This window comes from Triturus cristatus, chromosome 11, assembly GCF_964204655.1.
Source record: "Triturus cristatus chromosome 11, aTriCri1.1, whole genome shotgun sequence".
NCBI lineage: Eukaryota > Metazoa > Chordata > Amphibia > Caudata > Salamandridae > Triturus > Triturus cristatus.
Window position 1 is genome coordinate 419,810,886 of NC_140594.1, and position 12,837 is coordinate 419,823,722.

The following is a 12,837-nucleotide window of genomic DNA, read 5'->3' on the forward strand; positions in this document are numbered from 1 at the left end:
AAAAACACTCTAGCTGCCTGAATGTCTACTGAAAATCTACAACATAGTACTGTTATTACGAGATGCCCGACACCTCAATGGGTCCAGAGGTTCCAGCAGGATCTGCAGATATTATGGGATGTCTCATTACCATCACTCTGGACAACAAACATCAAATTGAATGGGCGCTGTCTAAATATTTGTGTGCAGCTCAGCATCTTAGTGATTTAGCTGATTTGTCAGCCACAGCCCTGACATCAGAAGATAGGTTGGTGGTCTCCCACCAGTTCCTCAGTTCACCTTTGTGCATTATGCAAAGTTGTGCGCGCTTATGTGTAGAAATGATTAGACAAGTGAACAAGTCCAGTGTTCCCATCCTGTTCGAGATTCGCAGCTAGGCTTAAAGTTTGCCTTAAAACCTGTTGTTGCTGTACATAAAGAGACAGAGGCACACTTGCCACCATGTCCAGAGGATTGACCTGATCTCAGCAGAAAGACCCACCATGCCCAACTGCGTGTGCTTGTCTAGAGAACATGGTGCTACATTGTGTGTGGAACCTCTGTCGAGATCAGATTGCTGCTTCCGCTGCCAATCAACAGCAATATACACTGTGCAGTGCTGTTTCCACTTATCTCCAAGTCCTACTGTAAGAGAGCCCCTTGTGTGCTTTTGTACCTGCATGTGTCCGAAACCATACAGGAAAGTGTTCAAGAAATTTCCTCAGTGAGCTGTTGGTTTTATGGTAGGCTTCTCAATATGCTCTCTTTTCCCCTGTGGCCACACAGATTTATGTTACTGCAGAATTCCCTGCGGTCTCAACTACAGTTAACCCAGGGACATTTGAGTAAAAATGGGTTTATTGCTGTTGTAGGCCATCAGAGGTTGATTACATTTGACAGCTCACCCCTCTTCCTTCTGCAGCCAACTAGAGAGTATTTTTCTACCTGAGGTAGACCCGGTGTGTGGGGTGCGCAAAGAGCAATTGACTTGAATAGGTGTAAGTATGGTGTCAAGCCATCTTTGGAATCATTAATCGCTCTAAGCTGGGGAAGTTTAGCTGACGTTTCTCATCCAAGTGTCATCTTCCTGTTTTAAGCACCCACAAAACAAAACAAGCTTAGACAGGCCTTCAAAGGGCCGCTATGACAGCCTCCAATCACTATACATATTTGGAAGCCATATAAAAAACAAAAAAAATACATTTTAGAGAAAGTATTATGGGAAGGTGACATTTAACACAAACTGGCTGGCACCCTGCTGGTGGTTTATAGACCCTGCTGCTTTGCTGGGTCGGAGTGGATTCACTGCAAGTGTTCACATCATTAGCATCTTTAAAGGTAAACATATTGCTCACAGCCTGAATGCAGCAGCACGTCTCCTGTGCTGTGGCTCCGGCTTCCCAGGTCCCATATTACCGAACACAGGTACTACTGCACGGCTCAGGTTCACAATTTGCAGGACTGCATGAAGGGCATCCAAGCGGTCATTCAATAAATGGGCGTCCTTTGCTGCATGAGGGACTTCACTGCAGGGGGCGATGGAATGCAAGCAGGTGAGCATGACATGTAGGATAAAGTGGAGGACCAGAGAACCAGGAGGATCAATAGGAGGACTGGGCAGAGGAACACAAGTCAGAAGAGCAGCACCAGATAACCAGGGCGGTCAGGACCATGAAGGCAGAGAGGACCTGGAGAAGGACCATAAAAAGCAGCAATAGGAGGCCCTGAGGGAGGAGGACAGGAACAGAGGAAGCAGAAATATAATGGAGGACCAAGCAGACCCAGGAGGGCCACCAGAAATAGGAATACTAGGATGAGGACTAGAAGTCACTGATCCATCAAGACCACTAACAGAATCAGATCATGACCATCATGAGTGCTAGGACCAAAAGGAGGACCATAATCAGGAGCACCAGAAGTGATTCTAGACTACATGTATTATGACACATGGTTAATTACAGAGACCATGCCTTTCATAAGTGGTCCTTTCTTTTTAAGGCTTCTTTGGCCACACCCCCTTCAAAGAGTCACCCTCTGTGTGTGCACATACAACTTTCTCAGCCAAATTCAAGCATTGGGATTGTGATCCATTGTTTTTGAGTGGTGGGCTTTCTGTTAGGATTGGGTGTAGCTGTGTGTGTCTGTCCCAGATGGGTACGTCCCACCAGCAACCTCCCAGAACAAAGACATGACCCCGTTTATTCACAGTAACACAACTTCTGGGGCACCAAGATCAGACCAACCAACACAACCCAGGAGCATGTTGGACATTAAATGCCTAAGCCTATGTTTACCACTGCTCGCAAGTCAACAGAAGGAAAGAGCCTTTGCCTCGATTATCAGTCTCTATAATAGTTTTAATTAAGGGTGTGTAAAAGAAAAGAACTGTATATACATATATATGATTAGAAAGCCCTCCAACTGGCGGACTTAGCATTATTTTGTTGATGATTACTTGTGACTGCGCCACTCTTGCTATTAGCCAGAGTTGTATCAGGGGGTACCTAAGGCACTAATGCAAGTAAGGATTAGGTAGTAATAGATAGCCATACCTGGGGTGGAATGGGTCCCTCATATATCAGGGCCCCACTGCTGCTGCACTTATAACACCTACACCCTTGCACTCAATCTAGTTTTATAATGTACCTTTGATGATGTAATGTAAGACAATGGAATGGAGGTACTGTGAGCTCAGGAGATGTAGTGGGGGCTACTGATTTGAAATGGCCAAGTGGTGAGCTGCTTTAAGGAGTCCTGCCCTCGCCATGTCCCTTTATTGAAAGAAGTGCAATCAGCTATGGTGGCTTAAAGTGGACAGAAGGGTAAAAGGAATACTGCCCCACTCCAAACGGCTACCTTTGAATTACCTTAACAAGCTTCATGTATTGGTCGATGGCATGTGCCTCCTGTGGAAACAGTTTTTTGAGTCCTTCTGCGTAGGCATTCTTGCCATAGTACAGTGGATATTGCTTTCCGGTGCCCCCGAGTATCACCACGTCAAAGGGATTCTCAATGGGCGCCCACTGCAACTGCCCCTCCGTAAGCTGGTCCATGATCACCCTTGAGGGATCACCCTCCGACAGATGTCCGATGTAGTGGATTCCTGAAATGCAACCAGGATTGATTATTGCACATAGTTCAACAGTGAAGCTAGAGAGGGCAGTGGCCTGGTGGCTGTAAGCTACAGATACGAAAGGCCCTGCAGACTGGGTGGAGATGTGAAGCAGAAAACACAATGGAACCTATTCTCAGAAGGTGGAATAGGATACCAGGAGCAAAGCGATATAGGGTGGGGTTGGAGGCATGAAAATGAGAGGCGGGCTAGCTACAGGGGGACCAACCGTCGGTAAATTTCACAGACTGTCAGTTATTTTGCTGTCTTGTCCACTGTCCGTCATCATTTCTTTTACGGATGCCTTTTGTCCGTAATTTTGGGACTGCAGCAGGCTGTGCTCTTCCACTGCTACAATTGCAGCCAGCTCACACTTCTCTTTTGAACTCTAGAGGCTGCAGCAGCCTCTCCTGGACCTGGCACAGACTGTGGACGCCCATTGTCATTCTGTCGGTGGCTGGTTATCACATTTAGAATGAGAATGGGCCAAAGGTGAATTGAAGCACCCGCTAAGTGGGGGCGTGATGGGGTCAGATAAAAGCGTATTATGGACCTTCCCAACTTTGATCTGTGGCTCGCAGGTCAGCACAAGACAGGAGAAGACTTTAATAAACAAAACAAGAATAAGCACCATGATGCAGCCCTGGGAAGGGGGCCACAGAGTGCCAAATTAGGCAAAAGCGGTGATAATTTATAATCTATTAAAATGGTAAATCAAAAAGAAGTATGACTCAAATGGAGTGAGAAAACGCAGGAACAATAGAATGCAAATAATGAGAAAGCTGGAAAGATAAGAAAGATTTAACAATAAAGGAAGGACAAGAGGATGATCAAATAAAAAAGGGAACATAAAAATTAATGGGAATACAGAATATGGAAATATGAAAAGAAAATATGAATTTAAAGAATAGAGAGAAAAGAATGATATATTAATAGCTACTGATCATACGAAATACCACAAAAAGACCTGCACAGTTGCTCAGCTGCTCAAAGCTGCGTGCATACTGAAAAACCGCGAAGTGCACGATCGTCTCAACCTATTATAAACTTTTTTTGACTTGTACTTGTTGATTGTCAATTTACTTACTCATATACTATTGCGCGGTCTCCTCTGGTGTGTCTGTAAAGAGTACCTTTTGTCCCAAATTTTTGTCCGGAATTTTGACCCTCTATGCGAAATTTTTGTCCTGAATTTTGACCCTTTTTCCTGAATTTTCACACCCACCATCCTGAATTTGCACCCATGCTAGTTGGTCACCCTAGCTTGCTATACAGAAATTATGAGAACTCACAAAGGTGGGTAAGAGTAGAAGGTTGCAGGCAGAATCAGATATGTCTGGCCTGGCATGTCTCAAAGCCTAGCTGGTTGGATAAAAAAAAAAAAGTAAAACACAAGAGACTAGACTCTAGAAAGCTGTCAGATTCCAGGCAGAGGGGTTCTCTTTTCTGGAATGGGGGAGGACGCGGCAAACCAAGTGTGCAAGTGTTTTTCTATATTAATAGTTTCCCAGCCCCAAGAACTCCTTCTTTCCTTATTCCATATTCATGCATTGAATTCCTGCCAGCCTGCTCAAACCTGCCACTTATTTCAATCTTGACTGAACTCTCTTCTTTTTTGTGCTCTTTATCCTCTGTTTGTCCCCCACACAGACCCTCACAATAGATGTTCTACCTCACTCTAGCACTCTTTTCCACCAATTATCAAACACTTGACTTTACCATGTACAATCTGGCCTCTAAAAGTAATAAATGGATGCTTTTTTGTTGATCTAGTCCCGGCCCCCTTGTAAATGATGTCCCTGTGTCCCATTATGCCTAAGGTCCGTGCCATAATGAAACTAAGTACTTTCCTATTTGCCTCTTTGCATGCCTGGTATAACCGAAGCTGCTGGCTTCTTTGCCCCACAAATCCTTCTGGGCAGCAGCAGTGTCCAACACATCTCAGCTCCTTCCCACTTGATCATAGAGATCTGAAGGTGTCTCTGGACATCTTAATTAGCTCCAGAACTGGTAGCTGCACCAGCTCATTCTCCCTGCATGCATCGGGACTGTGCCTGGCTTCAGGCTTCAGGCTTCTTTCTCGCCTTTCTACCAGTGTTGGTCACACCTGTGCCTTGCCTATGCCAATAAACCCCCTTCTTCTCCTCATCCAGGATTAACAACTACCCGTAGCTCTGCCTACCTTCCTGTTCACAAACCCGCATCACAACAGGATGGTCACATACTCAAACCTCCTTCCTACAATTCCTCAGATGATGCTGTCCTACTCCTTCCAACAAAAAAGCAAATTAGCACCACAAGCTTGTAGTATGGCACCAAGGGTGAAACTAATTCACCCGTCCCACTCCTACCCTTCTGCCTTGCACACTCTTATGCACCAAAAACTCTCCTCCTCACAGCTTAGATGCCCAAAAACAGTTTTCACAGAATGCTCGGATTGTCATTTTTCCAGAAACCATGGCCAGTACCTTTTCAATCAATGCCATAACAAAAATAACCACACCTTTTCTCCTGTCCTAAAAGTGGACAGTGTGCTGCACCTCCTCAAAGCCCTACTCTTCACAAAACCCTCCGACGCCTGATAAGATACTCTCTTGAACAGGGCAAGAGAGCCTTCAGCAAGGCTCATGACCCTCCCATCTTCCAGCACTGGTGTCCCTTGAAATTCCACATTTGGGCTAACCCACAAAATATTTGCTACTGTGAACCAGAAAGTCCATCACATACTCCATTACCCAGGGCTGGAATATGGCGTGCTTTGAACCACTGTAAGCAGCAAAGCTGTAATTCTCTAAGCAAATGCAGCATCCACCAGTCACAGGCAGCCATTCCGGTGATCACCCCAACCACTGTCTTGTCAACCACAATCATCATCTTCTTGTTACTAATCTTTACCCCTTGATGTCTCACTACCAGAACCACAGGGAAAATCTCAGGGCGGCAATATTGTGCTGCCTCTCAACAAAGTCCACTGTCCAGTGCTCTGTGGACCAGAGTCTTTCAATACAGGCAAAAACCCCTAGACCCAGGCAAGATGGAAAAAATCCTGGCCGTCCAGGTGACCAGGTCTTTTTGAAATCACTGTCACTCCACTACACACCTTCAAAATGAAAAGTCAATTCCGCAAGTCCGGACTCATTCGGAGACAAATTCAAACCCTACATTGCTGTTTTTTAACACCGACATGGCAAACACCATCTGCCTGCTTAATGCATTGGAGGGTGCCCCAACTTTGCACTAAGAATTCAGATCTCCTAAGAGTAACTGCAGTTTCTTCAACTCACTTCTTGATTCGTACAATGTCTGGTGACATCAAGTTCAGTCTTGGATATCTCAACTAGTAAGTGAAACCATGGCAATTTAATCAATTTTAATGCACAAAATATGTACCACCATTGCTGACCTTTCCATGTTTTCCAGTTCCAATGCTAACCCAAACTCCTGCAGGCTCCTTTCCAATGCAGGTCTCTTACATTAATTGCAGACTCTGCTCTCCCTACAACAAAAGGAATCATAAAGGTTTTGTAGAACTTGAACCCACTTTAATTTTTACTTCCCACTCCAAAACCTAATTGAACATCTCAAGGCATTGCTTTGTCCACACATATTTGGGCTTGAATTTGGAAACTCCTTATCACAAAAGAGAGAGAAAGAGGCTAAGCAGACCCTGTGTCTGCCTCCAGAAATATATCACATCACAAATTGATGTGGCATCCAATCAGATAGAATCTTTGAATGTGCATGAGAAACTCATTGGTGTCTGTCTACCTGTCCTACTTTACAGCTCTAGATCTGGGTAATTTTCAGAGATTGGATTAGGTTGTCTCACACACGTAATGTGGCATGTGTCATCATAGGCCACCTCATCCCACTCTGGTAAGGTAGTAATACCAGGGCGGACTCGACCTCAAGTTGGACTATCTTAAGGGAGTTCTTAGAAATTAATTACTCTGGATAATTACCTAGGATCCAGTTTATTGAGCTAAAAATACCTCAGAGTAAACCACAAAGAGTCCTTGTTAGGTGGTACACTGGGTAGATACAAAAATACTTAAATTAATACTCAGAGGACATTATTGGATACCATGACCATTACGTACCTCTGTAGTGCCAACATTTTCTGCCCTTGGATAGCCTAGCTTGGTCTCAGGCATTCATCAGGGCTTATCTAACGATCCCTATAGTATACTAAATAATAATATAAAGGAATTAAGGATGGGACCTACCTTTCCTTGAAAGTCTCAAGAAAATTTTACCTAGTTCAGAAAGACCCCGTGCCTTATGGTCTGTTCAAGGGTGGGCTACTCCTATTTTCATCATGAATCTTCGCCCTTTGTATTCCTACTCTGCCCCCGAATACAGTCATCTGGTAGGCCTTAAATTCGAAAAACAAACCAATGAAAATCATACAGTGAACCAGTAGCTATCAGAAAGCAGATCTTGGCCCAGCTCCCTTCCCAGTTTGTATCCCCTCTTTCTCAATATATGCTGCTTCTGCTGCGGTTTCTTCTCCTTACTCCACCCCTCCAGATCCACAGATTTTCACACATCCCATCCAGCTCCAAGGCTTCACACAAGCCTCCACCCACAATTCCAACTGCTTTAAAGCACTGTGTCCTTTATTATTTAGCTTTTCTCCCATCTCATGTGTGGTCCTCCAACAGCCACTTCTTGTCCCTCTGCTGCACTCTCAGCAGCCTGCAGCCCACTATTCTCTCAACCCTGCCTTGATGCTGGTCCAGGGATCCTTTGTCAACTGTCCACCACCGGCCCTGCCTCTGTGGTGGCACTATCGTAGAAGCCCCCATCATTCCATGGTGGGTGGTATCACTGCTGGTTCCTGGACAATTCAGCTCCCTTCTTAGAGGTGATCTCCTGTTGATCACTCCAATTCAAACTCCTCCATTGCCTAAACCAATGTCAACAAGCAGCCCGCTGGCCATCTTGTGGTTACTCGTGACATACTCAGTCCATGGCCCATGACCCCGTCATCACATGTACCTCTGCTTCCATAATCACCAACTCTCGGATCTGCCTTCCTATCTTTGCCACCTTGCCCATCAGCTTCCATCTGAAGGATGTTTACTTTGCGCCGCCCATTCTGTTGGAGGTTTGGGTACCCCATCCTCTTCTACCATCTATTAAGCTCCAATGTCAGCCTTCCCATGATGCATCATTTGCCTCCACGTCGTGGAGTGGTGTGGCTCACTGGTTAGAGGCAGCAGACCCGGAGCAGAGGACGGCCCGGGACCAGGGTTCAATTCCCGACGCGGCAGGGTCGTGGACCAGGCCCAGCGGACTCGATAATTCTCGCTTCGGTGCCTTCTCTAACCAGGGATCACACTCGGCAACTCTGGGTATTAGCTTGCCTCATCTCCACAACGGCCCCCCACATTCGCCGGGGATGCCTGGTTTCACCTTGGAGATACCCTGGAGGGACCATCTCACAGGGATAACCAGGACGGGTTCCCCAGCGGTCTACAGCGCCACGACGCCTCAGGGCAGCAGTGCGCTTTACAAGACACATACATTTACATTTATACACTAGTTAACCAGGCCCATATTACCAGAATCAAAGACCAAAATTGGGTGGAAGAAGAGGCGCTCACACTGTACCTCGAGTCCACCATCAGCTCCACTGCTCATTGTACTTGAGCCCACTGGAACGTGGTAGTTCTTTCCTTCTATGTTGTACTGCACTGCTCCTTGTTGTCCAACTTACTACCCCACTTTGAAGCCTTTTCTGCCCCACTGCTCCTCATGGTGCCCCCATGCTTTTACCCCAACTCGGGGAAAAGCAGCAATAACTGCAATGTGAACATCCACAGATGCCGCCCTCCTTGGTCTTGAAGTAGTCAGTGGTGCCACATGGGTCCTTCCCTGATAGCCGGACCACATAAACAGTACCTGCAATACGCTACCTCCTTTTCTGAGTCGACTCCACAGACATACTTCTTCATCTGCAGAGGTAACAAGTTATCCCTACCTCTGTGTATGCAAGGGCTGAAAACTATCATTGCAGCAACCATCACACTCTGGTCAGATCACCAAGCCCCCCAAAGACTATGTGCCAAAAGGACAGTTCCATCCCCTCCATACTGACAACCCTGGGGTAAACGTCTGTGTATAAATACCTTTCCGAAACATCCCAAAAGGAGCTAGAGCCATCGGTGTGTTCAAGAATCTCTCTGCATGTATATTTAACTAACTATCCCTTCCTTATCCTTCTAAGATGAAGACTCAGAATTTCCGCATACCTCCCATTAATGGCTGCAAAGACACCCGCCCTTCTGAAAGTGGCTGAAGTGAGAGAATAAGAGTGTTATGAAGCCCCAAGCTTAGGACCTGCCAACGTGCCCGTGTACAGAGGCTGTACTAGAGGCTGCTGTGGGAATCTGTACTCTATGGAAGTGCATATGACTAACCAGCAAAGCAGCATCTCCACGGTGCTAGTATTTACTATGTGCTTCTGCAGCAAAACTTACTGTCTGGTATGCATGCTGGTCGGTATTCTGACTTTTAGCGGTAGCTCTTTAATGCTGACGACCCTACACTATCGTACAGAGTCAGCCTGACCCCTCTACCCGCCCTTCTTAGGAACTAGTAAGGTGAAGGTTTACTGGGTAAGCATAGGGTTGTAATAGAGGCTGGGGTGGTTCCTTGATTACACAATCAGGGAAGCCTAGAGCTGTGACCAGTGATTTGAAATAAAGACTTGGGACCGGTGAAAGGGATGATCCACTCATCATCAGTTTCCTATCTGGGTTGTAACTTTCAGGGTTCTGTAATTGGGGGCGAAGGGTCTGGCAAACTCAAGGAAGAGCAAGCAGTGTGCAGGACCTCTTGCCTCTTAAGCAGAGTACTTTGGCCCCACTGGAAGAATTCAAATTTCCGACTTCTTTGGAATGCTTGTTGTAATTTGCAAGGAATACTCCAGAAGTTTTCAGTTGGAGTTAACATCTTTAAAGTGAAAATGTCCACATATGGAAATGCAAAATAAAAGTGCAGTAGCACGTCTCACTTACCATGGATGGTTTCCACCGCCCATTTTATGGACTATATTCCCTCCCCATTCCCATCCTTACTCTGGACTAAGACAGGAGTAAAAATGGGAGTGTTTAAGGGTCGAGACTAACTCCAAAGTGTATGTGAATATCCACAAACCTACAAGTCTATGGAACTTTGCCTGATTTTGCCTGTAAAACTTCCCTGGAATGCTCTCAAGTCGGCCTTTCGCCATAAATTTGCAAATGCAGCGGTCCAAGGTGCTGCAGGAGTTTGTGTATTTGCAAGGGGTGAATCTTACAGTCCAGATTCTGGGAATCCGAATTGATGAATTTGACCTCTCAGGTCGATTTTTGCTGTTTCCCCAAGTTAAATGTCGGTGTGCAAAAGTATTGGTGACTTGTACCTATAGCGCAGGAACTCTGGTTTCACTGAACTAAGGCATTGTGTGTGCTGCTCTTTTTTTCCTTGAACCTGTTGAATATATGCATGCTGTACTTTTAACATCTCTACTTAAATTGCGCGTACATTGCAGCACAAAAATCAAACCCAAAGGTCTCTGCAGGTTATAATCAATTTGCTTTAAGACAGAAGTACAACACAGCCAACATGTGGAGCAGGTTTAGAGCCTAGTGGTTGCCAGTTTCACAAGTCACTGAGTTTAGAAAGTTTACACGTCATGAAAGACTCTGAAAGGTCTGCAGGGATAAGGAAGTGACTGGTCAGACCTGCTCTTGGGACGCGGCCATACTTACCCACGTCAAACTCGTAGCCCTGTTCATTGAAGGTGTGGCAGCAGCCTCCAGTCTTTGCCAGCTGCTCCACCACCAGGACTCGCTTCCCAGCCTTGGCCAGCATGGCGGCTGCTGCCAGGCCACCTATGCCGCTGCCGATCACCACAGCGTCCAGGTTCTGTGGCACCTTCTCCTTCTCAAAGCCTAAGGAAAGATAAAGAGGTACGTGAGGTCTGAACAGAAGGCACTCAACCACATGATACTGCATGCAAGCTCAAAAAGGAACTACAATAGTAGCCAGAGTAACAGATGGAAATCACAGGCGAGAAACCCCTAAATGTACATCGAAGACCTTATCCAAAATCAATAAACACACTATTGGATATCTAATACTGAGAGTGTTTCGGAGAGACATTACCAGAGAAGGAAGACACGCAAGTAGTAATATGAAGAATTTACACTTGTGTCTGGGTGAAGGTGGTGCCCACATTTCAGGAGTATATACATCTGAGTCGATACTGGGTCCAGATGAATAAAACATCTCAATAGGCTGAGTGGTGCACGCTTTGTCATAGCTAGCAGCTTCCCATATACAGAGGGACTTGCACAAGGCTTTTTGCTAGTTCGAGGGGAATAATCAAAGACAAGTTTCAGGAAAGACACCAATACCATTCTCACCACTAAATCACTTGGCTAGGTCTGACTCATCCAGAGAAAATCTTCTCTAACCTATGTACATTAGCCCTAGTAGCCCACACCTACCCTTACAATAAGGCTTGCATCGCAATGACATCTGATGCAGCCAGCTGGAGATTGATATCTCTCCATCCTCCCAAGAAGCCTCTTTAGGTCTTAATTTCCTCGTCAAGTGTGGTGGAGAGCGGATTGATAGGATCTTGTTAGCCGGTGTGCCCCCCACCACTACCTCTCGCATCCTCCAGGTTTCATTGACTAAATTCATTCATTGTTGATCCAGGTACTTGCTTCACCTTCGGTATTGTCCCTATTCCTTACTGAGCTCTTTCACGACAAGTTACTGACTCCTCAACTTGAAAAATAAAGTTACTGACTGCTCAACTTGAAAAATAAAGATACCTTGTGAGCATTCTTGGTCCTTATTAACTAACGGCTGCCACTCCACCGTTCATTCTTAGATTTCGGTGTATAAAAGATGCAAAATACAATACTGCTTCACAAGAAGACAGACAGAGTAAAACTATAAACTGCCCCAAATCTATTTTGTTCTCTACTCGCCATTTCATTTGACAGATTAATTTTAAGTTTTAGCTGTCATCTCTAAAATCATATTGAATGCTGCCTTACATTTGGAGCTACACAGTTTATTTAATTTAAGTCCAAACATTGTCAAATTTGTTATATCTATCTCTGTGGAAAATCTTCCAATCTACTTCTACCACTGTCAGTTCTGGTAGACATATGCATTCATTTAATAACCATATACTTCCAAGCAAAAACAGTCAATAGGAAACTTATGTCACAATGATTTCCTCTTCTCTTTAAAATCAGATATATTCATTTCTATTATGTTTTGTCCAAATATACTTCTCCAATCAGCAGGAAACCAAACAAACTTTCTAAGCTTAATGATGTAAATACGGATCTTGAGATACTTCAGAAAAACAAGTACACATGACTAAGACTGAAACAGTGTTTAGTTGGGCAGTCTTAAATCTGTTGTTGGGGGGAGGCTCACTGGACTTCTAGATTTAAGCTACAATTACTCTTTAGGACGGAAAAAGAAAAATACAGCCCACATTTCTTTAAAGAAATAGATAAGTTAAAACCCCATCCCATCTCATAGGTCTGGTATGTTTCTTAGTTAACTGATTTACTACATCTTTACCTGAAAGGATGTAAGGAAAGAAGTAGAAAGGGCAACGGCTAATCCCACTACCAATTTTAGAGAGCAGCTCATATTGGTGTTCATATCTGGCCCCAACCAACATTCCACATCTCATGCAACACCATACACACAAATACAAACTT

The 12,837-nt window shown here is 45.0% G+C and overlaps 1 protein-coding gene across 1 annotated transcript in view; it reads right to left on the bottom strand.

The window, feature by feature from the left end:
* Nucleotides 1-12,837, bottom strand: part of LOC146784359 (all-trans-retinol 13,14-reductase-like) — a 174,866-nt gene that overhangs the window by 72,455 nt on the left and 89,574 nt on the right. Inside the window, exons 2-3 of the mRNA XM_085636189.1 lie at nucleotides 10,852-11,034; nucleotides 2,847-3,082 (exon numbers count right to left, since the gene is read on the bottom strand). Of these exons, the coding sequence (XP_085492315.1) occupies nucleotides 2,847-3,082; nucleotides 10,852-11,034 (419 nt within the window). The remainder of the gene's footprint in view (nucleotides 1-2,846; nucleotides 3,083-10,851; nucleotides 11,035-12,837) is intronic.